This window comes from Mauremys reevesii, linkage group 1 (genome assembly GCF_016161935.1).
Source record: "Mauremys reevesii isolate NIE-2019 linkage group 1, ASM1616193v1, whole genome shotgun sequence".
NCBI classification, from domain to species: Eukaryota; Metazoa; Chordata; order Testudines; family Geoemydidae; genus Mauremys; species Mauremys reevesii.
Window position 1 is genome coordinate 360894204 of NC_052623.1, and position 27278 is coordinate 360921481.

The following is a 27278-nucleotide window of genomic DNA, read 5'->3' on the forward strand; positions in this document are numbered from 1 at the left end:
AGAAAACTGCTTATCCAGTGGCCAGTATATCTCCCTTCTACTACTCTGCTGTTCCCAATTGGCCTGGGTCTATCACTGTGTGTGTGTGTGTGTGTGTATGTGTATATATATCTATATATATCTTCCTACTGTATTTTCCACTATATGCATGCGATGAAGTGGGCTGTAGCCCACGAAAGCTTATGCTCAAATAAATTTGTTAGTCTCTAAGGTGCCACAAGTGCTCCTTGGCGGATATGGACCAACACAGCTGCTACTCTGAAAACTATCTGTGCAGTCTCCCTCATATCCCTGTGAAATTGTTGCATGTAAATTAGCTGTAGAGTGAAGGTGGTGATTGTTTGACTTACCTCTGACATAACAATGGTCTAGGACTCTTGGCATGGGATAAATATATGTCTTACTGTTTATCATATATCGATGCTTACCAAGTGGCAACTGAATTATGTTAGGCTAAATCAGGGGTAGGCAACCTATGGCACACATGCCAAAGGCAGCACATGAGCTAATTTTCAGTGGCTCTCACATTGCCCGAGTCCTGGCCACCGGTCCAGGGGGCTCTGCATTTTAATTTAATTTTAAATGAAGCTTCTTAAACATTTAAAAAACCTTATTTACTTTACATACAACAAAAGTTTAGTTATATATTATAGACTTACAGAAAGAGACTTTCTAAAAACATTAAAATGTATTACTGGCACGCGAAACTTTAAATTAGAGTGAATAAACGAAGACTCAGCACACCACTTCTGAAAGGTTGCCGACCCCTGGGCTAAATGCTTCTCAGAAAGTGCATACCTCAGTTAAAACCCTCTGAAAACTAAAATGTATGATGTGTATATGTTTCACTAACAAGTATAATTTTTTTTTTTTTTATAATCTTAGTTTTCTAGAAACTAGGCTAAAATCAACAAGTAATTCAGAGTGTTGAGGCTGGAGAAACTCACTATATAACAGGAAATTGTGCTCGTCTACAGCAAAAAGTATTGTGAGAAACCCTTAGTGTTTCAAAGAGCTCAGCCTAGAAATCACAGATGTTGTGGTCAAAAGAACTGATAACTTCATAGACAGATAAAAAGAGGAAGAAGCTTTGATCTGGCCGTAAATGAAAGGTTTTACCACTATTTGAATCTTTGGTTAAAGTGACATAAGATTTTGCAGTGCTGGTGATAATCCAGAAAAATTAGAATAGCATAAAAATAATTACCTGCATATTATATTTGGGGTTAATGTGAAATAATCCACTGGCATATAAAATTGATTAAAATTATCTATATTTAAGGATCCATGATTTCATGTTCATAACAAAATTACCTGCCTAGGCTAGTATAGAACTAGTACTGAATTAATTGAACTGATTTATTAACTCTTGATAATTGTAACTTCTCAGGTTCAGTTCAATTTTTGAGTGTTCACAATGTCAGCTAACATCTTCATTCTGCTTTCTATAATTTCTTACTTGCTTTAAAAGCTATTTTTTTTTCTAATTTAACTCATAAAGGTATAATAATTCTCCAGTCTGTTCTTTAGCTAAGGAACAGAGAGAAAAACCTAGCGGAGGTAACTGGTTAATTAAATGGTTTATTCACTGTGTGTTTTTTAACCTCACTGTCTCATACAGCAAGATGGTTATGATTGGTCTGACCATCAATGCTCACAGCACTGAAGGCCATGGGGTTGCACAGGTGCCACCAAGTCAGCATTTTGGATATTACTGGGGATGATGTTTAAGTAGGAAACAGGAGACTCGCAGAACCCAGGCTGAGTTTCCTGGGCTGGAACTTAAAAATAAATTAGTTTGTGCTTGTAAACATTAAGCACATGAGATACAGCCACTGCAAGACAATATACGTGATGTCCCTTGGTGCCATCTCTAGAGGATTACTTGCCACAGCAAAATCAAACCTTCTCAGTCAGTGAGTTAAAGACATGCTGACATCTTAAGCAACTATTACAGAGTTTCTTGATGAGGAATGGGCAATGACAGGAGCACAGGACTCTGATACTCATCACTTCATTTGGAGCAAGATGTCTGAAGGATATCTGCAAACTGCAGGGGTTATCTAAAGAGATGGGGTAATAGCTTTTATTGGAGCAAAAAGAACGAGGAGTACTTGTGGCACCTTAGAGACTAACAAATGTATTTATTGGAGCAGTATCTGCTGGTGAGAGGGAAGCTTTGGAGCCACACAGAGTAATTCTTCAGGTCTGGGAAAGTCACCCTGAGTGTCACAGCTAAATGCAAGCTTGAACAGATTGTTTAGTGTAAGTAGTTAGCACATATTCTAAGGGGCCATTCAAAGTAGAGTGGCCCATTAACACCTCTGCAATCATAGGACAAAAAGAGGGGGTTAGTGGGTTACACAGATTGTTGTAATAAGCCATACATTTAGTATCTTTTGTTCTGTTCAATCGTCAGACTGTCTAGAGTGGTTCAGGACTGTGAGTGCCTACCTCAGTGCAGACTGTCAAAAGCAGGGCAGACACTTCAAACTGGTCATGTGTTCTACAATTAGATTTCACACACACACACACACCAGCATCTAATGTGAACTCCCAAAGTACTATAATAGTCTTATAATGGAGTGACAGACAGTCCCCTTAGATTTCAGAGTAGCAGCCGTGTTAGTCTGTATCCACAAAAAGAACAAGAGTACTTGTGGCACCTTACAGACTAACAAATTTATTTGAGCATAAGTTTTCATGGGCTACAGTCCACTTCATCAGATGCATAGCATGGAACATATAGTAAGAAGATATATATACATACAGAGAACATGAAAAAATGGAAGTAGCCATACAAACTGTAAGAGGCTAATCAATTAAAAAAAAAACTTTTGTAGTTATAATCAAGATGGCCCATTTTACACAGTTGACAAGAAGGTGTAAGGATACTTAACATGGGGAAATAGACTCAATACGTGTAATGACCCAGCCACTCCCAGTCTCTATTCAAACCCAAGTTAATAGTATCTAGTTTGCATATTAATTCAAGCTCAGCAGTTTCTCCCCTTAGACACTCCAGTCTATCTTGCCACTCAGGCAAACTGGACTATGTGATAGCTGGTCACGTTAATCAAAATTCACAAATATTCCAGTCCCAAGAGACCAGTCACTCACTCACCCACATCAATTTGCATCCAAAGACAATACTGGTATTCAATTCTATAGTGAACTAACTAAAGTTTTATTAGCTAAGAAAAAGGAAAGAAAATTACTGAGAGGTTACAGCAGGTAAAACACATGTACATGTGAGTCTCAATCTATAATTCCTAATGGTGGCAGACATGTAGTAATCTGCCAGTTTCCCAAAAGTCTCTCAGAGCTATCCAGACTAACTCTGGGGATCTCCATCTTCTCACTCAGTTATTCTGCTCTGTCAGAATCCAAACAGTTCAGAGACAGGCGAGGTGTTAATGGGCCACTCTACCTTGAATGGTCCCTTACAATATGTGCTAATCACTTATGCTAAACAATCTGTTCCCTCTTGCATTTAGCTGTGAGGCTCAGAATACCTTTCCCAGACTTGAAGAAGAGCTCTGTGTAGCTCAAAAACTTGTCTCTCTCACCAACAGAAGTTGGTCCAATAAAAGACATTACTGTGATGGTCTGTATTCCTATTCCTGTATACCTCATTCTTTCTGAGGTATCATTTGAAAAAATGAATAATTTGCTGATTATTATTGTCTTGGTAAAATATGTGTGGCAACATTGAAAAGTTGTAAAATTCTGTAAAATAACATTACTGGGACATGTTCCAAGTTTAGAAAAGCAGGCACAAACCAGTTCCTCAAAGACAAAAGGCAAACTGATGCCTCAGCCCGATTTCAACAAAATCAAATGGACTATTATCACCTGGTTATGCCGCCATTCTTTGGCAGGAAAAGGAGTGCAAGCAAGGAATTTACATTTTGGCAAAGAAACAGATGGAGGTTCCCATCCTCCCAGACCTCCTGTCTCCTGGACCCCAGATGGAGATGATTTTTGAAGAAAAGGAGAGCTATAAGAAAGGGGGATAGATACCTCAAGATATCTCTCCCTTCATCACTATTCATGGCATCGACAACACTTGAAGGAGAAAGGAAGCATCACTGGACTAGGGAGGGGTCTTGGCTGAAAGGACTTCAGCCAGTCAGATTGCTACAGCATGTGGTGAGAGAAACTTTTGCTTTGTAATAACTCAGCTTGTTAAGTTTGCGTTGGATGCATTTTACTTTTTATTTCTTTGTAATCAATTCTAACTTTTATCTCTCATTACTTGTAATCACTTAAAATCTATCTTTCTGTAGTTAATAAACTTGTTTTATTGTTTTATCTAACCAGTGTGTTTGGACTGAAGTGTTTGGGAAACTCCATTTGGGAAACATTGAATTTGTGCACATCATTTTCTATTAATGAAATGACGGACTTTCTATGAGCCTGTGTTCTCCAAGGGTGTGCTGGGCCGTACAAGCTGCACATTTCTGGGAAAGGCCTGGGACTGGGCGTTTGCTGGTGCTGCCCTGCAGTGTAATTCAAGAGTGGCTGGTTGGCTATAGCACTCGTACAGTAGAGCTGGGAGCGATTTACATGCTGGAGGCTGTGTGTGAGCAGACCAGGGATGGTTGCTCTCACAGCGAAGCAGTGTAAAAGGCACCCCAAGTTGGAGAACTGAGGGGACACAGTTGTCCAGCAGTCCAGACTGTACCCTGGGGAATGTCACAATTACCTCACCCACCTTGTCTCTCTAATATCCTGGGATCAAGACGGCTAAAACTAGACTACATACAACAGTGGGTTACCTAGGGCAGTTTCTCACCCTGTGGGTGGAATCTTCAAAAAAAAAAATAATAAAAATATTCAGGTGGGTCTTACCTCACTGAGAACAAAATTCTGCAAAATTGCCAGGTCACTAGAACACAGCAGGAGGGAAGAGAGGTCAGGACAGGAGCATCTTATTCCCTTCCCCTCCTCCTGCTGCTGTTTCCCCACCTTTGCTTTGCTTTGCCCCCTACTTCCTACAAACTCCAGCAATGGGAAGATCTCTTTTTCCCCACTTTTCCAGCCCAGACAGTGCTCAACTCGGGGATGGAGGAAGAACCGTTCTAGAGGCTGTGGTGCCCACGCTGCAGTCTCTGGATGCAGTACCTTTGTGGAGCTGAATGCTTTGTAGGTTAAGTTAGGTTAGGGAGATGAGATGGGGAGAAAAATATCCCCAACACAGCAGCCACCAACCCTCACAAGCACTATACCCATCATCATTTCCATCACCCACTCTACAGGGCCCCCGACCATTGTTTCTTCTCATGACCCAGATCACACAATCCTGTGCAAAAGGGTCACTGCATGATCTGGAATCATTTCACGGGTGACAGAGCTAAAGAGGTTGAGACTCACTGCTCTTTGAAAAGCCATCAGCATACCTCTTCCCTACAATGGCCTAATCTGCATATGCAATCATGGTAACTGTACATGCACATTACCTATTGGACTGGAAACATTGTGTGTGAACTGTTTGCTTAATTTGTTTAAAAGTCAGATTCTCATGCTTGATAAAAATCATTTTATGTGCCATTGAAATGCAGCCACCTCGTAGTAGAACATAACAGTCTTCAGACAACCTATAGCATCTGTACACAGCACTCTGGAAAAGGAAGTGAGGAAGCCAGTTTCCAAATAGCAACTGAAGGGGGAATTTGAGGAGGCAGACTGTATCTACCCAAGTTGGAGTTAACATCCCCTGCCCTTGGGAAAGATATCAGGAGATCTTTGATAATCAGGACCATGGTTTTCAGTCTTTTCTGAATGAGGATATGTGAGCGAATGTGTGTAAGCAAGTGTGTGAAAGGAGGGCTACAAGTTCAACAATAAAAAGAAGAAGAATGCAGCATTTACCGTGTGTGCGTGTGCGCTGCCTCCCCCAGTCGCTCCAGGGACTGAACCAGTTCCAGAATAAGGAAGATGGGGCTAGAGTTTGTTTCAGTAATCCCCATCCTCATGTAAACCAGTGATCTGAATGAGCTCTCCCATGCCATCTATTGACTAACTGGAGCAGAAGACCCCAGGAGCAGACTGTATTTGCCTAGACACACCTACTTTGCGTAGGTGATCAACAGACATCTCTGCTTTGCCAAAGTGATCAATTTTGACTGTTTTGGGTTAAAACTAATTTCAGTATTGGACGCAGAGGTAGTGAACTGTTGTTATCCTTACTGTATGACTAAAGTGCAGCAGAACTGTACTCAGTATGTCCTAATTGAGGGTGGTCACCATAACTGTAATGTCACTCACTAAGGGTGTGTGGGTGAGAGCGAGCGCAAGATGCTGCCAAATACAAGTAAAAGTGTGTGTGGGGTGGGGGATGACAGGTGTTCTGCTTGGTGGTGTAGACTCCACTGAAATGGTCTATGTGCCATGTGACCCTTCCTCTCAAGTGTTTAAAGACAGAACTAGTTAGACTCTACTGAGAGTCCTTGTGTCTTCTCAAGGATGACCAGAGCTGCAGTCACTAGTAAGCTGGGCTAGGGGGCTAAGCCTTAGATCTGGTGTGGGTGAGGTTCCCCACTAGCCAGGGAAATCACTAAGAGCTGAAATCACAAAGGGCTGGGCCAGGTGGTGGAACCTCAGAAAACAGCAAGACACCTAAAAGGGCAGCGGCAGCGATAAGCAGCTGCAGCAGTGAGTGATGAGCAGCAACAGACGCAGAGGTAATGCTCCAGCCCCACCCCCTCGGGGGCAGGAAGTGAACCCCCCTGAATGCAGCCCCGGACTCTGGGACTTCGCTGACCTCAGACAACAAACTGTGAGTGTGGTACAGTGAGTGAAAGGGGGAGGGGCACATTAAAAGGGCATTCGTCTGTTGGACTTTCACACCTCAAGATGGGAAACTTAAGGCAAAGGACACTGCCAGAGATACGGTAGGGTGGGTGTTTATAGAGCCCTTCAAATCCATGGATATCCACTTTATAGCTGCAGATATCTGCATCGGCGGACCATTTTTGCAGATCGCAGATCAGATGTGGATACAAATTTTGTATCTAGAGCCCTCCAAATCCATGGATATCCGCTTTATATCCACAGACTATTTCTGAGTCTCACCAATCAGATGCAGATACACACAGGTACTTACTTACTGTTTGAATCTAGGTGTTTACTTACTGTTTGCATCATTTTGAATAATTGTTTTTGTTAATGTGGTGTTCCTTCTCCTCTTAGTACAAGTTTTCTCTTGTTCTATATAGAGTCAACGCTTGCCAGTGGGGAAGTATTGCCTCATAGAGGTGCCATGGGTTGGTATTTAGTTTTCCCAGGTTTCAGGATTGTGGCTCAAAGTTGGTTTAGTTTTGTAATGTTAAGAGGAGCTCTGAGATATTAAACCAGGCCCTTGTGGCTGCTGACTCCACATGGCAGAAGGGTTACATCCACATGTGACTAGACTCCCCTTCTTCGCTGGGCACACACCTATGCTTTATCTACTAATACTCTTTCCCAGTGCTCTCTAAAACAAGGCACTTCTCCGTCATCAACAAAGGGAGGATGGCCTCACACTCTCTTACCTGGAACGCTGTCTGGCTGTTGTAGTTCCGAATCTCTTTGCTTGCACCACGGAACAGGAGGACCCGGGCACAACTCTCCTAGGAGAAGAAAACCAGAGAAGAAAGAAGGAAATTATTAGCACTGATATGAGGAAAGAGGTGACCTTGGTTCATTCAGGAGTAGAGAGCTTCCTATTGCAAGGGAGAGAAATAAGGTAAGAATGTCAGAATTTACTTCTACAGCCTTAGATCATGTCTCTCCAATTCCACCTCTCTTGACCTCATCACGGCTTCAGGGGAACTGCCCTCCTGCCCACCCACAACTCAGTCAAGCTCCATGTCTCCAAATACCCGCTTAGCATTCAGGGGTGCAGCGGCTGGAAGTGCTCCCATCATACACTGTTGTCATAACTATGAAGGGAAGGGTAACAGCCTTCCTGTGTACAATACTATAAAATCCCTCCTGGCCAGAGACACCAAAATCCTTTTCCCTGTAAAGGGTTAAGAAGCTCAGGTAACCTGGCTGACACCTGACCCAAAGGACCAATAAAGGGACAAGATACTTTCAAATCTTGGTAGGGGGAAGGCTTGTGTTTGTGCTCTTTGTGTTGGGGGTTGTTCGCTCTTGGGACTAAGAGGGACCAGACATCAATCCAGGCTCTCCAAATCTTTCTGAACCAGTCTCTCATTTTTCAAACTTGTAAGTAACAGCCAGCCAAGGCATGTTAGGTTTATCTTTGTTTTCTCAACTTGTAAATATTCCTTTTGCTAAAGGGTTTACCTCTGTTTGCTGTGACTGTGAACCTAAGGCTAGAGGGGGTTCCTCTGGGCTCTTTGAATCTGATTACCCTGTAAAGTTATTTTCCATCCTGATTTTACAAAAATGATTTTTTACCTTTCTTTCCTTAATTAAAAGCCTTATTTTTTAAGAACCTAATTGATTTTTCCTTGTTTTAAGATCCAAGGGGGATGGATCTGGACTCACCAGAAATTGGTGGGGGAATGGTTAATTTCTCCTTGTTTTAAGATCCAAGGGTGAGACAGGCTTATCTCCGCAGAGAAGGGAGGGGGGGGGGTTCCCCTGGGTTTGATTCAAAAACAACTGGAATCAGCATCTTCCAGTAGTGGTGGCAGCCGGAAGGAGACCTACCCTAAGGATTTTGGGGTGGGGAAAGACATGCTGGTCACTTTTGAACCCCCCCCTTCAAGTGAGGGTAGACCTATGACATGGTGGGGAGTTCGTTCCCATTGTTTGTTGGAGTTTTTTTTTTTTCTGGGCTGAATTGGACAGGCAGCTTGAGAAAAGGTGGTTTTGAAGCAGGTTCAGGGTTAGAAGATTTTCAGTTTTCCCCAGGCTCTGTTACAAGGAGCCTTTCAGCTGGGCTGCTGAGTACAGCTACTCAGAGCAGAGTGGACAGAGAATTTTTTTTTTTTTTCCCTCTTTCTCAAACAAGTAACACCACACACATTACACACAATGCTATACAAAGGATTGATGCACCTGAAGGCACAGACATGACTGACTCAAAGACCGAACTGAAAATTGCTCAGTAAAATTTAAAAACCTACAGGCACAAAAAAGAGAAGAGGGAAGCTGCATCAGAGAGAGAGATGGAAAACTAGAAGACCACCAGAAAGCCAAAGAGAGAGAGGCGGCAATGGGCAGCCAAGGCAGCCACCGGGGCTGAAAAGAGTTAGAGAGAGTTAATCCAGACACATCCAGACACAGGCTTAAAGCTAAAAAAAAAAAACAGCAACAAATCCTCTTCAAACCTTCTTCAACCTACTCTCGAGAAAATTGGATGATGTTGAGGCCTTTTAGAAAACTTTGAGAGAGGCTGTATTGGATATACCATCTTCCTAAAGATCAACACATGCTGGAGCTGGTCACAGCTCAGCGGACAATTATCTGGTGGCAGCTGAAATGCCTCTGGGCCAAAAAAACGACGACTTCACTATTTCCTAACAAGGCCAGACTCAGCCCTACATTGAAAAGCATTTTCTTCCTGGTTAGCAGGAGCCAATGTTCAAACCATGGACGACTAAACCCCTCCTGATGATGATGGAGCAGTCTTGGATGTGTTGTGAGAGAACATTAGACGCTACATACAAGATGGTAAACCAAAATCTCTCTGGGAGGGGAGATTGGAGCCAGATCCTACAACCCAAGCACAGTCACACCCTACTTCTTCTCTACCTCACCCAGTTTCCAGTAAACAACACAACCCCGTGACTCAACAGGGACCCAGACAGAGGTGGTGGGAACGGATCCCATGACAACACCTACAGCAGCATACTACTCATCCAGTCCCAGAACCGAACTGGAAGAGCGCAGCAGTCAAGGCCCTCTCCAGCCACTTCCCAATTGAGGTCCCATTTCAGCAGAGTAGCAAAGACCCCCAGAGGAAGCAGTACATACTGACTTTTGTGGACTTTGCTACCAGATGGCCGGAAGTAGCTCTCTTAGGCAACACCAGGCTAAACACTGTGTGCACCCAGGCTGATTTTACAAATTTCCTATCAGGGACCATGAAAGACCTGTGGGAAACTCACACTCCAATAATTGGGATCTGTGTTTACACAGTTTGCTGTTTGCCTACAGGGCTGTTCACCATCCCAGTTTAGATTCTAACAACCTTCAAAACACCTCCGAGACTCTTTGGCCTTGCTGCGAGAGAGAGAAAAAAGATGCTCAAAGCGGAGCAAAAGGTCTGGTGATATACACACAGCAGAGCGTTCTTCTTCAAGACAGGGACCAGGTCATGGTCTTTGGGCAGGCAACAGGCCAGAAAGAGGAGAAGGAAGGAAAGGACGTGTCCAGGGAGCAGCGCCGAGGGGGAGCTGTTAACTAATTATTCTTCTTCCCTCTCCCTCTAAAAGTAAAGTGTTTTCATGTTAACTTCTAAAGCCCCTTTTATTTATTACAGGTCAGTCTCAGTTCAGGAGTTCAGGGGAAGGAGGAAGGAGATGACACCGAGAAGGTGTCTTCAGCCAACCCAGGACGGACTGAGCAAACCTGCCACTCCATTGACACAGTAATGCACCTCATGCCAAAGTTGCTATTAAACAGGAGATTGACAACATGTTGGAGATGGGTATCATCCGCCTTACCAGTGCATGCATATCTCCAGTCCAGTGGTTCCCAAAGATGGTCTACTAGCGGGATTGGGAGACTGTGCAGTTTGCATACCTCGATGATGTGCCATTTTTTTGATTCATGGCCCGAACACCTAGAACATTTGAAAATGGGCTATCAAGCAGGCAGGACTTACTGTCAAGGCCAAAAAGGTCAAATAGGCCAAAACAGAGTGACTTACCTAGGACACCAGGTGGGTCAAGGAACCATCAACCCCTACAGGCCAAGGTTGATCAACAACCAGGAAAACCCAGCCAAATGCAGTTAATGGACTGGACTTTGACAAACCCTTCCTAGTTACCACCGCGAAGGACCGATCACAACTTCCCATCCTGTCGTTTTTCAGCAAGAAACTGTCTGAGAGGAGACTGGTCTGGTCCATCAGTGAAAAAAAAATACGCCCATTGTTATGCAAGACTTTGACTTTGACATTCAAACACATTTCAGGAGCTTCCAAAGTTTTTGATGCACTCTCTCTCAAAAAGTTCCCAGAATCAGTGGCTAAAAACTTTTTTTAAAAATGTTTTCATGCTTAGTATAGTATGTAATGTGTGTTGTTTATTTATTACTCTGTTTGTTTTTTTAGGAGGAGGAAATCGCAGTGGATCCCTGTCTGCTGTATTTAGGGAAGAGATTTGAAAACTCCTAGAGGGGACTTTTCCTCTGTTTGGGGGGGTCTTCTTTTTCTTTCTAGCCGTTACAAGACAAGTCAGATGAAGATACGTTGTGTCCTCACCTAATAATCCTATGCTTGCAGTTGTTGTACTGAGAAAGAGAGAGGATCTCCAGTCCGGGCAGAGAAGGGAGGGGGAGAGGGTTGCAGCCGGAAGGAGACCTACCCTAAGGATTTTGGGGTGGGGAAAGACATGCTGGTCCTCACTTTGAAACCCCCCAGCTTCAAGTGAGGGTAGACCCATGACACAAGGGTTTGGATCGGTGTTCACCAGGGAATTGGTGAAGTCTCTCAAGGCTACCCAGGGAGGGAGATATTCTGGGGGGAGGTAGACAGAGTTTCCCAAATAACTCTTAAATGATTTGGGAGTGGTGGCAGCAAAACCAGATCTAAGCTGGTAATTAAGCTTAGGGGTTCTCATGCAGGTCTCTACATCTGTACCCTAGAGTTCAGAGTGGGGAAGGAACCTTGACAACTGTGCCTTGGCGGGGGCTGCTCCCTATAATCTGGTCATGTTCCATCCCTTTCTACCTCTTTGGGGGTGCTGTGCTTCTGTTAAAACACAGCAAAGTTTAGGCAATATTGTGGTTTGAAGCCAATGTTCTTCCATCCCTCCCATAAAGGCTTATGTTCCCTAGGGACAGACCTCTGGACAGAACAGTCTCCCAGCTGTAGAGTTAATGCAGCTGCCACCCCACAAGCTATAAATCATCTGTAATGTAACAAGAAATAAACACAACATATCATTTCTCATGCCGGGGGTCTTTCAGCCACCTAAACAGAGGAAACTGAAAACTCCATTTACAATAGGCAACAAAAGGAACAGAATCTTGGGGAAACCTGATTCTAAACCTACATAGCCCAGAAAATCAACCAGGGGAGGCTGGTCCTGATGGAGTGGCTCTGCTGCTCCCTCTAGGGAGTTCCCCCAGCAGGCCCTTGTGCGGTCAGCGCTGGGATCACATTAATGTTCTCCCCAAAGCAGCTGGGACAGCGAGAGCAATGGGTGACACACACTGTGCAGGCAGGAAGGCAAGACATCATTGCGACAATCTTCCCTGATGGGCTTTGTGCTCTCTCAACAGCAGCAGGCTCTCTGGCCACATGCTGCAAGTCTTGTTCTCTCCAGCTGAGGAAAGGGCATTGTTCATGTCAGATGAGACAGAGACATATGGTAGATGTTATCAGCACACTGTCGATAATTAACTAGATTTTCAGTTTTCAGAGGGGTAGCACTGTTAGTCTGCATCAGGAAAAACAACAAGGTTTTCAGTGTCAGGCGATGACTTCTTGAGTAAAGGCTGCACTATTGCTTCCTTCAGGGCAATGTGTAGCCTGCCTTCTCTAATCTCCACAAGCCAGGGGCCCATCACTTTCCCACCGGCCTTCACCAGCCAGCAGGGGCATGGATCCAAAGCACAGGCTGTGGGATGAAGTTCTCCCAACACTTCCAGTTCCTCAGTGAGCATCACAGCTGGGACTCTAGCAGAGAAGACAAGGCTCTTGTTCCCTGAAGACCCTGCTCTGCCACCCCAGAAGCTGACAGCCTATCCCTAATCTGATCTGTTCCGTCCCCAAAACAAAAAGTAATTTCCTCACACCAGGAGAGACTCAGACCAGTTACTGAACTGAGAAAGTCCAGAGTTACCAGAGTATCTGATAAGACATACAGGCACAACGTAAGAGTTTAAAAAAACCTTTATGCTGCAACTGATTGACATGAGACTTTCGCCACTAGTGCTCTAGCCATTTCCCACTCACTTCATTTACTAAGGTCATCCATAAACCAGGGTGACCTATGAGAATGAAGCCAGCAAAGAGGGTGCCTAGGGCCACCTTATCAATGGTAGAGGGAAAAGAGTATTATGGTGTCCTACCAAAACACTGAAGGAGTGCTCTGTCAGTGGAACAAGATTCTCCTAAACTGTCTGGAACCTTTCTGGTTCCACTGATCTCCAAGGACTGAGACCCCTCTTCTCAGTAGGAGAGATGAGCCCCAATCTCAAAGTGGAGGAGTATATGATCAGTCCATGGCACAGGTTAAGGTCTGGTTGCCTCACCTCCAATCCCAGTTCAAAATTAGGTCCAACGTGTGGCTAGCTGTCTGGGTCAGACCAGTACATACCTTGGATGTGCCTATGGTCATCATGGTGGCCAGGAAATCTGGATGTGCAGTAGTAGAAGATGCACCTTCATTCTCACTGAAGGGATCACTCAAACTCTGCATTCCCATTGCCATTGTAATGAGGAATTCAGACTGCTGATGAAATGACTTGGCAGTGCAGCAGGGCGAGCAGTGCCCAGGCCCATCTTAATCCCACGTCAAGATCCACATACTGACTGGACACCCTGCCAGACCCAATTTTAGACAGGGAGACTTTCTGCACTGTAGGCTGGATACATTCTGCACAGCCACACCTCCTCCCTGTTGATTTCCCCTGGGTTCATGAGGTACCGAATACCCAGCTGATGACACCTGTGCCAGGACCGGCCCCGCCACGCCCTCCATCCGAGATTCTGGCCATGCATAGGAAGCCAGGGGTGTTATCTTTTATTAAACTACAGACAGCTGATGTTTTATTTCCCCCTGACTAAGCATTAATCATCATGAACCAAAGGCCAGCAGCCTTGTCTCCCAACAATGCCCCCTCTTGAGAAGGTGAAAAATTAAACATCCTGCTCCTGGTTTACACTGTCTCCTTACCTATTTATTACCATATCCCCCCCTTCTAACTACCACAGGGACTGAGGAATGCAACCACCTGCAACCAGACCCCGTCCTGGGCCTCCACATTCCCAGCGTATAGCAGCATTGTTCCATCTTCTCAGTCACTTAGCCTTAGCCACCGAAGGGACATAGCTGCTGTGGTTGAGTACCCAAAGAGTGACCCCCCCCCCGGGCTCGCTGCAAGAGATATCTTAAACTAAAATCCCCTTCCTAAGCTAGCACCCATTCACTAGCTAGCCACTGTGTCTCCCAGCTAAGGCCCTCTCGTGGCCTATAATGCCATCCGTCTCAAAACAAACATTCCCCTCATTACTCCAAGCAGTGTGTCCTCCCTTTCCCTAGAACTGCACTGCCACTACAGCCAAACAGAGAGGCACACAGCACAAGCACTGACTTCCATGGTCTCTGCACCCTACCCCACCAGTCTCACTCTCACAGAAACAGCAGAGGGAAGAATTCAAGACTGTCCCTACCCTTAACCTCAAGGGCCTCTCTCACTCATGGATTCATACCCTTTTATCTCCACCTCTCGATTTTTAAGACTGACTCTCAGAAAGAAAGAAGACAGCACACAAATTGACGACAACTCCTGGCCTCTCACAGCACACACTGTCCCCGCAGGTCTCACTGTCAGGAGCTTTTTCCTGGTATCCACCCTTAATTTACCCTTTCTTAGTTTACCATTTACTCCAAGCTACCCCCCTTGTAACAAAGTCAAAGATTACCCTCCCTCCCTGATATTTACACACATTGGATGGCTGCAGATTTGTTTCCTCTACTGCTGTCAATGGATTAAAAAAAATAACTGCAATTAATCGTACTGTTAAACAATAATAGAATACCATTTATTTAAATATTTTGGATGTTTTCTACATTTTCAAATATATTTATTTCAATTATAACACAGAATACAAAGCGTACAGTGCTTACTTTATATTTATTTTTGATTACAAGTATTTGCACTGTAAAAAAAAATTGCATTTTTCAATTGACCTAATACACGTATTGTAGTGCAATCTCTTTATCATGAAAGTTGAACTTACAAATGTAGAATTATGTACAAAAAAAATGATCAGTCCAACTTCTTGTTCAGCCAATCGCTCAGACGAACAGGTTTGTTTACATTTGCAGGAGATAGCTGCCCGCGTCTTGTTTACAAGTTCACCTGAAAGCGAGAACAGGCGTTCGCATGGCACTGTTGTAGCCCACGTTGCAAGATATTTACGTGCCAGATGCGCTAAAGATTCATATGTCCCTTCATGCTTCAACCACCATTCCCGGGGACATGAGTCCATGCTGATGACAGGTTCTGCTCAATAATAATCCAAAGCAGTGGGGACCGATGCATGTCCATTTTCATTAACTGAGTCAGATACCACCAGCAGAAGGCTGATTTTAGTTTTTTGGTGGTTCGGGTTCTGTAGTTTCCACATCTGAGTGATGCTCTTTTAAGACTTCTGAAAGCATGCTCCACACCTCGTCCATCTCAGATTTTGGAAGGCACTTCAGATTCTTAAACCTTGGGTCGAGTGCTGTAGCTATCTTTATAAATCTCACATTGGTACCTTCTTTACATTTTGTGAAATCTGCAGTGAAAGTGTTCTTAAAATGTGCTGGGTCATCATTCAAGACTGCTATAATATGAAATATATGGCAGAATACTGGTAAAACAGAGCAGGGGACATACAATTCTCCCACAAGGAGTTCAGTCACAAATTTAATTAACGCTTTTTTTTTTTTAACAAGCATCATCAGCATGGAAGCATGTCCTCTGGAATGGTGGCCGAAGCATGAAGGGGCATATGAATGTTTAGCATATCTGGCACGTAAATACCTTGCAATGATAGCTACAAAAGTGCCATGCAAATGCCTGTTCTCACTTTCTGGTGACATTGTAAATAAGAAGAGGGCAGCATTATCTCCTGTAAATGTAAACAAAAGTGTTTGTCTTAACGATTGGCTGAACAAGAAGTAGGACTGAGAAACGGGTCAATCCTGCATTGGCCAAGGACAGAGAACTAAATTGGACCCAACAGCTCGTTTCCAGCTCAAGGTTTAGGAATAACAGCAAGAGGATATATTGTAGGCTCTGAAATTTTACTTTTTTGTTGTTTTTTGAATGCAGTTATGTAACAAAAAAAATCTACATTTGTAAGTTGCACTTTCACGAAAAAGAGATTGCACTACAGTACTTGTATGAGGTGAACTGAAAAATACTATTTCTTTTGTTTATCATTTTTACAGTGCAAAAATTTGTAGTCAAAAATCATATACACTTTTATTTCAGTTACAACACAGAATACAATATATATGAAAATGCTGAAAAACATCCAAAATATTTAATAAATTTCAATTGGTATTCTATTGTTTAACAGTGCGATTAAAACTGATTAATTGCATTTAATTTTTTTTATCGCGATTAAGTTTTTTGAGTTAATCGCGTGAGTTAACTGTGATTAATCGACAGCCCTAGTTTCCTCACAACTTTTGGCAAACTAAAAGATTGAAACTCTGTATCATCTCTCTAGAGAATGAAGTCCCTCCAATCCTCCCAGCAGTTCATTTGCTATTCTATAGATTTTCTTTAGTTTATCGTATCTAAACCGAATATAATATTCCAGATGTGGTGACACCAGAGCTATTTAGAAAGGAACTATCCCTTCCTGCTTTACGATGGAGGCCTCTACTCCTGCCACTCTTTTGCCATTCGTTTGGCATACCAGAGGTTTAACTATGAGCAATTAAGGAAGAAGACAGAATATCAGGAAACATTCCTTGGCAATGGTACGTACTAGACAGTGGAATCATCTCCCCAAGGGAAGGGCTGGGAGATCTATCCCTTGGGAAATTTCAAATTAGACTGGACAATGTGTAGAAACGGGTCAATCTTGCATTGGCCAAGGACAGAGAACTAAATTGGACCCAACAGCTCGTTTCCAGCTCAAGGTTTAGGAATAACAGCAAGAGGATATATCCAAGCCTATGTATTCTCTATCCACATGTCCCCTCCCTGTTGGTCTGTATGCCCCCTGCCCTGGTGACTACAGTCGTGTCCCCCCTGTTCTCATGCCCATGTGCCTCATGCCTTTCTCCTCACCTGATTATATAGAGCGCAGATATGGAGCGCCGTGTTTCCTGAGGCGTTCTGTGAAGTCATGTCAGCTCCATAGAAGAGAAGATGCTCCAGGTGCTGCACATGGCCATAGCGACACGCCTACTCAAAAAGGAACAGAGAAACAATGAAACAGAGAAAAAGAGAAAAACGATAAGGAAGAACAAGAAAGTTTTGGACCCATTCACACAGATTTGAAAGTAATTTGGAAATGGCTTGTGAATACAGCCACATGGGAGGGTACAGAACACGCCAGGCCAAGCAAATCATAGCTATTCTGTTCTCAAACACCTTTCAGACTTTAACAACTGCCTTTCACCCTGCAGCGAAAGTCAGACCCATCCTCCTGTTGTCTTATCTTCGCTACACAATTATATCACAGAATCATAGAATCGAAGGAACCTCGAGATGTCATCTAGTCCAGTTCCTTGCACGTCATGGCAGGACTATTATCTAGACCTTCCCTGACAGGTGTTTATCTAATCTGCTTTTAAAAACTTCCAATGATGGAGATTCCACAACCTCTCTAGGCAATTTATTCCTAATGTCCACCTAAACCTTCTTGCTACAATTTAAACCCATTGCTTCTTGTCCTATTCTCAGAGGTTAACAAGAATAATTTTTCTCCCTCCTCCTTTTAACAACCTTTCATGTACTTGAAAACTGTTATGTTCCCCACTCAGTCTTCTCTTCTCCAGACTAAACAAACCCAATTCTTTCAATCTTCCTTCATCAGTCACGTTTTCTAGACATTCAATCATTTTTGTTGCTCTTCTCTGGACTTTCTCCAACATGTTCACATCTCTCCTGAAATATGGCACCCAGAACTGGGACACTATACTCCATCTGAGGCCTAATCAGTATGCAGCAGAGCAGAAGACTTACTTCTCATGTCTTGTTTCAAGACACAAGAAGTAATTAGTCAATACAGAGATGTATAGAGAACTTACATCGAGGTAGAACAAGTCCTTGAGGAGTCATGTTAAACAACATAAAACTGACCACAACTTTGTAGCCAGTGTGGTCAATGTTGCATCAGCTGCTCCTGGGTAAACCCCATCTATTTTAACAGTGTAATTTCCTAGTGAAGACAAGCCCTAAAATACAGAAGGGGAAGGACAATGACAAGAAGCCAGAATCTCTAGGTTACTGAGTAGTTTCTCACTTCTAGCTCTGGTCTATATAGTGATTCCAGACTGAGTGTCACAAGGGGCAACTGCAAAGAGCTGCAATGAAGACCACAGGATGGAGGCATCTCTGTATTGACTAATGCAGTAAAAAGCATCTTGTTTCTCATGCTAGCAATGGGTGTCCTGGCTGTCCTCAGAGATGGGTGTCCTGGGTGTCAGAAATGCCTGGGTATGGGAAGAACTCTTATTTGGGGAAAACTCAATCCACTTACAACAGAAAAGCATTTATTGTGGGGGTGCCTAAACCATAACCTATTTTAAGAATACATTCACATGGACAACCATAAAATATAAGGCTCTAATCTAAGTGGCTTCCATCATGCCACTCTTCTAGACTCACCTGGTGGATTTCTTGCCAGCCATTCTCATCTACACAGCCCACCTTGGCATAGTCATGAAGCAGAAGCTCGCAGCAGTATGGGTCCCCTCCAACCATGGCACTGTGGTACAAAGGAGTTAATCCTCGGCTGTCCTTGTAATCCGGGGAGGCACCCAGGTCTAAGAGTGTCTGCAGGAAGAGTACAAGATTCACTGGGGATTTCTCTGGGGTCTGAATGTTACAAAGATCAAGATCAAGAACAACCAGGGGCGGCTCCAGGCCCCAGCACGCCAAGTGCGTGCTTGGGGCGGCAAGCCGGGGTGGGACGCTCTGCCAGGGCTGCGAGGGTGGCAGGCAGGCTGCCTTCGGCGGCTTGCCTGTGGAGGGTCCACTGGTCCCGCGGCTTCGGCGGACCTCCCGCAGGCGTGCCCTCCGCAGGCATGCCACCAAAGACAGCCTGCCTGCTGTGCTTGGGGCAGCAAAATGCCTAGAGCCACCACTGAGAACATCACAGTACAAAACCTGCAGGGGAAGGGAGGGGATAGATGTCTCTAGCCGTAGCAGAGTGCAGGACTCACTCCATCCCAGAGCTCACTTAACCAGCTTACAATTAGTTATAAACAGCTGTGCACTATGTGTTCCAGAGAGGTCTGAAGACAACATCCTGGCTGCAGAGAGCTTAGGTTCTACCCAGACCATACACAAAGGAGGGGAGGGGGATGGCAGGAAAGCAGAGTAACTTAAGGAGAGGGCAGCATACATCTTGGGAGTAGTAGGAAAGTGGAAGGGACAGGAGTGCCCCAGATCGCCTCTTCCCAGTCTGACCCCTTCAGGGTCAGGTGACCCTCCCAGCACATCTCGCCTTCCCAAGGACTCACCATCAGGGCAATGTGGTTCCGGCACCGGATGGCCTTATGAAGAGCTGTCATTCCCTCCCGAGTCCTGAAATCCAGATGTGCTCCTCCATTCTTCAGCGCTTTGATCACCTCGGCACTGTGCTCCAGCTGGGCTGCCATTGTCAGAGGGCATTCTGAAGCACCCACCCACCCAGGAAAAAGAAGAGGAACATCTGAGAAACATAATGAAATATCTTTCTCCTCAGTTCCCTCTAGCTGACCACAGGTGTCTCCTGGCCAGTTCGGTAGAAGTGCCCCATGCCCATTCCTTCACCCCAATGGTATCTAGTAGTTGTTTGTATCACTTTCCCTTTTAATGAGCTGTCTCCCTTCAAGTTCAGTCATAGTCCTTCATCCCAGCTCTGCATGATGCTATATAACCTCTGCTTCTCCAGGGAGACAGCAAAGGGACACTTCACCTCCTCTCCCAGCCCAGCTGCAGACAGCAGCAGCTGCACTGTTTGAAGATCCCTTGACAGTAGGAAGCTGAACTAGGAGCTGATTTAAAACTCATCATCAGTTTCTGGACCCAAACACCCACGTTTTGGTGAGGCTGGGAGTCTTGAGCAGCAGAAAGTGGAAGAGAAGGGCTGGGAGTGAGAGGGTGAAGCAGGAGTGAGGAGCAGTTACAGGGTTGGCTGGAATGTTGCAGGATGCAGGTTACCTACCGCACCCATTATAGCAAAAGGGATAACATAGGATATAGGGAGGAAATAGATTCTCTCTCCTATGGTTTTAAGACACTTAACACAATGTGCATAGGGGTATTCAGTTTTTTGTGCTGAAGTCCCAGCTATATACCAGTGGGAACTGGTGCACGAGTACGACCACATCAAAAAGGCCAAATCAGAACATGACAATCAGCATCCACAGATAGAAACATAGACTTTAAGGTCAGAAGGGACCATTATGATCATCTAGTCTGACCTCCTGCACAATGCAGGCCACAGAATCTCACCCATCCACTTCTCTAACAAACCCCTAACCTATGTCTGAGTTATTGAAGTCCTCAAATTGTGGTTTGAAGACCTCAAGCTGAAGAGAATCCTCCAGCAAGTGACCTGTGCCCCATGCTGCAGAGGAAGGTGAAAAACCTCCAGGGCCTCTGCCAATCTGCCCTGGAGGAAAATTCCTTCCCAACCCCAAATATGGCGATCAGTTAAACCCTGAGCATGTGGGCAAGACTCACCAGCCAGCACCCAGGAAAGAATTCTCTGTAGTAACTCAGATCCCACCCCATCTAACATCCCATCACAGACCACTGGGCATACTTACCTGCTGATAATCAAAGATCAATTGCTAAATTAACTGCCAAAATTAGGCTACCCCATCATTAGGGGGGAGGGATAGCTCACTGGTTTGAGCATTGTGCTGCTAAACCCAGGGTTGTGAGTTCAATCCTTGAGGAAGCCACTTAGGAATCTAGGCCAAAAATTGGTCCTGCTAGTGAAGGCAGGGGGCTGGACTCAATGACTTTTCAAGGTCCCTTCCAGTTCTAGGAGATTGGTATATCTCCTTTATTACCATACCATCCCCTCCATAAACTTATCAAGCTTAGTCTTAAAGCCAGATATGTCTTTTGCCCCCACTGCTCCCCTTGGAAGGCTGTTCCAGAACTTCACTCCTCTAATGGTTAGAAACCTTCATCTAATTTCAAGTCTAAACTTCCTAGTGTCCAGTTTATATCCATTTGTTCTTGTGTCCACATTGGTACTAAGCTTAAATAATTCCTCTCCCTCCCTGATATTAATCCCTCTGATATATTTATAAAGAGCAATCATATCCCCCCTCAACCTTCTTTTGGTTAGGCTAAACAAGCCAAGCTCTTTGAGTCTCCTTTCGTAAGACAGGTTTTCCATTCCTCAGATCATCCTAGCAGCCAGTCTCTGAACCTGTTCCAGTTTGAATTCATCCTTCTTAAACATCGGAGACCAGAACTGCACACAGTATTCCAGATGAGGTCTCACCAGTGCCTTGTACAACGGTACTAACACCTCCTTATCTTTGCCGGAAATACCTCGCCCGATGCATCCTAAAACTGCATTAGCTTTTTTAACGGCCATATCACATTGGCGGCTCATAGTCATCCTGTGATCAACCAATACTCTGAGGTCCTTCTCCTCCTCTGTTACTTCCAACTGATGTGTCCCCAATTTATAACTAAAATTCTTGTTATTAATCCCTAAATGCATGAAATTGCACTTTTCACTATTAAATTTCATCCTATTACTATTACTCCAGTTTACAAGGTCATCCAGATCTTCCTGTATGATATCCCGGTCCTTCTCTGTGTTAGCAATACCTCCCAGCTTTGTGTCATCCACAAACTTTATTAGCACATTCCTGCTTTTTGTGCCAAGGTCAGTAATAAAAAGGTTACTATACATACTCATAGATTCCAAGATCTGTTGTATTAATGTAGATGGAATATATGGGCCCAAAGAGAAAAAGATGTTAACAACCCTGGCTTGGTCTACACTATGCGTTTATACCGAATTTAGCAGTGTTAAACCGAATTAACCCTGCACCTGTCCACACAACGAAGCCCTTTATTTCGATATAAAGGGCTCTTAATATCGATATCTGTACTCCTCCCTGACGAGGGGAGTAGCGCTCAAATCAGTATTGCCATTTCGGATTAGGGTTAGTGCGGCCGCAATTTGACGGTATTGGCCTCCGGGAGCTATCCCACAGTGCACCATTGTGACCGCTCTGGACAGAAATCTGGAGTCGGATGCACTGGCCAGGTAGACAGGAAAAGCCCCGCAAACTTTTGAATTTCATTTCCTGTTTGCCCAGCGTGGAGAGCTCATCAGCACAGGTGAACATGCAGAGCTCATCAACACAGGTAACTATGCAGTCTGAGAATCGAAAAAGAGCTCCAGCATGGACCGCACGGGAGGTACTGGATCTGATCGCTGTATGGGGAGAGGATTCCGTGCTAACAGAACTCCGTTCCAAAAGACGAAATGAAAAAACATTTGAAAAAATTTCCAAGGCCATGATGGAGAGAGGCCACACCAGGGACTCAGTACAGTGCCGTTTGAAAGTTAAGGAGCTCAGACAAGCCTACCAGAAAACCAAAGAAGCAAACGGAAGGTCCGGGGCAGGGCCGCAAACATGCCGCTTCTACGCTGAGCTGCATGCAATTCTAGGGGGGGTCTGCCACCACTACCCCACCCCTGTCTGTGGATTCCGAGGCGGGGGTAATCTTAGCTGTGCCTGAGGATTCTGCGGACAGGGAAGATGAGGAGGAGGAAGAGGAGGACGAGCTTGTAGAGAGCACACAGCACTCCGTTCTCCCCAACAGCCAGGAGCTTTTTCTCAGCCTGACAGAAGTACCCTCCCAGCCCTCCCAAGCCACTATCCCAGACAATGAAGCCATGGAAGGGACCTCTGGTGAGTGTACCTTTGTATAAAACATGGTTTAAAAGCAAGTGTTTTTTAATGATTAATTTGCCCTGAGGACTTGGGATGCATTCGCGGCCAGTACAGTTACTGGAAAAGTCTGTTAACATGTCTGGGGATGGAGCGGAAATCCTCCAGGGACATCTCCATGAAGCTCTCCTGGAGGTACTCCAAAAGCCTTTGCAAAAGGTTTCTGGACAGGGCAGCCTTATTCCGTCCTCCATGGTAGGACACTTGACCACGCCATGCATGTAGCAAGTAATCTGGTATCACTGCATGACAAAGCCTAGCTGCGTATGGTCCTGGTGTTTGCTGGCATTGAAGCAACATCCGTTCTTTATCTCGCTGTGTTATCCTCAGGAGAGTGATATCGTTCATGGTAACCTGGTTGAAATACAGGAATTTAATTAAGGGGACAGAGATGGTTGGGCTGTTTGCCTGTGGCTTAAAAGAAATCCTTCCCTGCAGTTAGCCAAGCAGGGGGAGGAGGGGGGGGTGATTGGCGCTGAGCTTTTTCGCATTTGGCTAGCTGGGATCTTCCCCGCTACCAGCCACGCGGTGGCGGGGGAGGGGAGAGTGGCTAGCAGTGATCTTCCATGATACCAGCCACGCGGTGCGGGGAGAGGTAAAGCGATCATCCCAGAGAATTGGATTGGGGCGGTTCTGGTGCTGCACATTAACAGGAAAGAAGCAGCACTCAATGGGCTTTGCTTGCTATTTGGGAAAGGAGGGCGCTGGATATATGAAGGCAGCAGAAGCCGAAAGACAATGGCTTACCATGGCCGCGTGCAAACCGAATTCTGCTGCCCGGACCTGTGTCTGTGATCTCTAACACCAAAGCCGCAGGCACTCAATATTAAGATGCAAAATGCGACCTTATTCTGAGATCACATGTGCTATGTAATGTGAATAGTGTTGTTCGGCGTGAAAGAGTATAACCATTGTTCTGTAAAATGTATCTTTTTAAATACTTCTCTCCCTTTTTTCCCTCCCTCCTGCAGCTGCAAATTTTTCAAGTCTCCCTCCTCTGTCCCAAAGGCTATCTCAGATAAGGCGGTGGAAAAAAAAGACGCGAGATGAAATGTTCTCGGAAATAATGGAAGTGACCCGCAATGAAAGAGCTTATCTGAATGAGTGGAAGGATGTGGTATCAAAGTACAGGAAAGATGCCAGTGACCGTGAGGACAGGAGGGACGAACGTGAGGAGAGGAGAGACGCTCGAGATGAGAGGAGAGACGCTCGAGATGAGAGGTGGAGGCAGGAAGATCAGAGGTGTCGGCAGGAAGATCAGCGGTGGCGGGATGCAACTCTGGGGCTTCTGCGTGATCAAACTGATATGCTCTGGCATCTGATGGAGCTTCAGGAATGGCAGCAGGATCACAGAGTGCCGCTGCAGCCCCTGTATAACCACCCTCCCCCCTCACCAAGTTCCTTAGCCTCCTCACCCAGCAGACGAGTAAGAACGCGTGCAGGGAGGCTCCGTGCACCCGCCCATTCCACCCCAGTGGACAGCCCAACCAAAAGGCTATCATTATTTTGAAAATTTTTAGTGGCCTTTTCCTTCCCTCCTATCCTCCTCCCAAACCCCACCCAGGCTACCTTGTCAGTTCTCTCCCTCTTTTTATAATTAAGTAATAAAGAATACATGATTTTTAAACTAGAGTGACTTTATTTCCTTAGAAAACAAGCAGTAATCGAAGGGGGAGGGTGGGTGGCTTACAGGGAATGAGTCAATCAAGGGAGGAGGGGTTTCATCAAGGAGAAACAAACACAACAGTCACACCGTACCCTGGACATTGGTTTGGCTGAGGTCTGAGCGAGTCAGCAATGTGCGCCAGCGCGCCTTTAAACGGCCAAAGGCACATTCTACCACCATTCTGCACTTGCTCAGCCTGTAGTTGAACAGCTCCTGACTACTGTCCAGGCTGCCTGTGTATGGCTTCATGAGCCATGGCATCAAGGGGTAGGCTGGGTCCCCCAGGATAACTACAGGCATTTCAGCATCCCCAACTGTTATTTTCTGGTCTGGGAAGTAATTCCCTTGCTGCAGCCGTTTAAACAGAGTAGTGTTCCTGAAGGGGGCGTCATGAACCCTTCCTGGCCATCCCACGTGGATGTTGGTGAAACGTCCCCTGTGATCCACCAGTGCTTGCAGAACCATGGAAAAGTACCCCTTGCGGTTTATGTACTGGGTGCCCTGGTGCTCCGGTGCCAAGATAGGGATATGGGTTCCATCTATCACCCCACCATGGTTAGGGAATCCCATTGCAGCAAAGCCATCCACTATGGCCTGCACGTTTCCCAGAGTCACTACCTTTCGTAGCAGCAGCTTAATGATTGCTTTGGCTACTTGCATCACAGCAGCCCCCACAGTAGATTTGCCCACTCCAAATTGATTCCCGACTGACCGGTAGCTGTCTGGAGTTGCAAGCTTCCAGAGGGCTATTGCCACTCGCTTCTCAACTGTGAGGGCTGCTCTCATCTTGGTATTCTGGCACTTCAGGGCAGGGGAAAGCAAGTCACAAAGTTCCATGAAAGTGCCCTTCCGCATGCGAAAGTTTCGCAGCCACTGCGAATCGTCCCACACCTGCAACACTACGCGGTCCCACCAGTCTATGCTTGTTTCCCGGGCCCAAAATCGGCGTTCAGTGGCTAGAACCTGTCCCATTACCAGCATGATCTCCAAAGCGCAGGGGCCCGCGGTTTGAGAGAATTCTGTGTCCATGTCCTCATCACTCTTGTCGCCGCGCTGCCGTAGCCGCCTCCTCCTCGCCTGGTTTTGCAGGTCCTGGTTCAGCATAGACTGCACGAGAATGCGCAAGGTGTTTACAACATCCATGATTGCTGTCTTGAGCTGAGCAGGCTCCATGCTTGCTGTGCTATGGCATCTGCACAGTTCACCCAGGAAAAAAAGGCATGAAACAGTTGTCTGCTACTTGCACGGAGGGAGGGGTGAGGCTGTACTCAGAACCACCCGCGACAATGTTTTTGCCCCATCAGGCACTCGGATCTCAACCCAGAATTCCAATGGGTGGGGGAGACTGCGGGAACTATGGGATAGCTGTGGGATAGCTACCCACAATGCAACGCTCCGGAAATCGACACTAGCCTCGGTACATGGACGCACACCGCTGAATTAATGTGCTTAGTGTGGCCACGTGCACTTGACTTTATACAATCTGTTTTAAAAAACCGGTTTCTGTAAAATCGGAATAATCCCATAGTATAGACATACCCCCTGTTACTGCCCAAAGTTCGAGGTCTAGCATATAGAAACTTAAGCCTGCTTAGTACCATGGCAAGCAAAATTTTAAACATCTTTTTTAAACTTTTTATTAAAGATACAGAAAAAGAAGGAAAAACATTAAAACATATGAAATGTAAAGTTATTAAATAAGGCTTTTGTTTTAACAACATCTTTTGTTCCCATTGGCTGGGCGAAGTGTTTAAAAGGAACACACACACACACCGAATCTGACAGTCATTCAGGTGGTGTTGGTAGTCCATTGCTGACAATGATGATGATATTGTCTCAGTTCTCATCTATGGCTACGCATATGACTCCAAAGTCCGAACCCTGATGCACAGAGTCAGCCACATTGAGGGCCTGGGAAGTCTATATCTATGATGTTTGATGATGCAGTTCTGTGGCGCCTTTCACATGCAGCGTAGAGATGATTTCCTCAATCCTGCTCAAACCTGTGGCATGCTGATTTTGTCAGAGACTGTCAAGTGAGTCCGGTTCTGAGCCATTTGCTCCAGTACTTTAAGACTGATGCCAGCCTACTGTATGCCAGCTCTTCAGGTTATCTTTGAAGCGCTTATACAGATGACCCTTCTTTCTTTTCTTCAGCTCCCCATACAGGATCTGTTTGGGGAGATGGTGGTCTTCCATTCTGATGACATGTTCGGTCCACCTAAGTTGTGCTCTCAGTAGCATTTCCTCAATTCTGGTTGTGTTTGCTCTTTCAAGGATCTTAATATTCATCACTTTGTCCTGCCAGCAAATGGTCATTATTGAACGGAGGAAATTGCACAAGTTGTTTAATGCGCTGTCTATAAAGAGTCCATGTCTCAGATCCATACAGAGAGTTGTTAGAACCACTGCACTGTAGATCTTCAGTTTGGTGGCGAGACGAATGTTGTGTTGGGTAAGGACTTTTGTTCGGAGTCGGCCAAGGGCCTGGCTGGCTTTACTAATTCTTGAGGAAATTTCCTTATCAAGGGAATCATCACTCAAGATGGTGCTGCCCAAATACTTGAACCGATCCACATTTTTCAGCTGTGTGCCTTGGATGAAGA

At 45.2% G+C, this 27278-nt stretch overlaps 1 protein-coding gene across 1 annotated transcript in view; it reads right to left on the reverse strand.

The window, feature by feature from the left end:
* Positions 1 to 27278, reverse strand: part of SHANK3 (SH3 and multiple ankyrin repeat domains 3) — a 653367-nt gene that overhangs the window by 516649 nt on the left and 109440 nt on the right. Inside the window, exons 6-9 of the mRNA XM_039498975.1 lie at positions 19551 to 19702; positions 18694 to 18861; positions 17149 to 17265; positions 7536 to 7613 (exon numbers count right to left, since the gene is read on the reverse strand). Coding sequence (XP_039354909.1) covers positions 7536 to 7613; positions 17149 to 17265; positions 18694 to 18861; positions 19551 to 19702 — 515 coding nt within the window. The remainder of the gene's footprint in view (positions 1 to 7535; positions 7614 to 17148; positions 17266 to 18693; positions 18862 to 19550; positions 19703 to 27278) is intronic.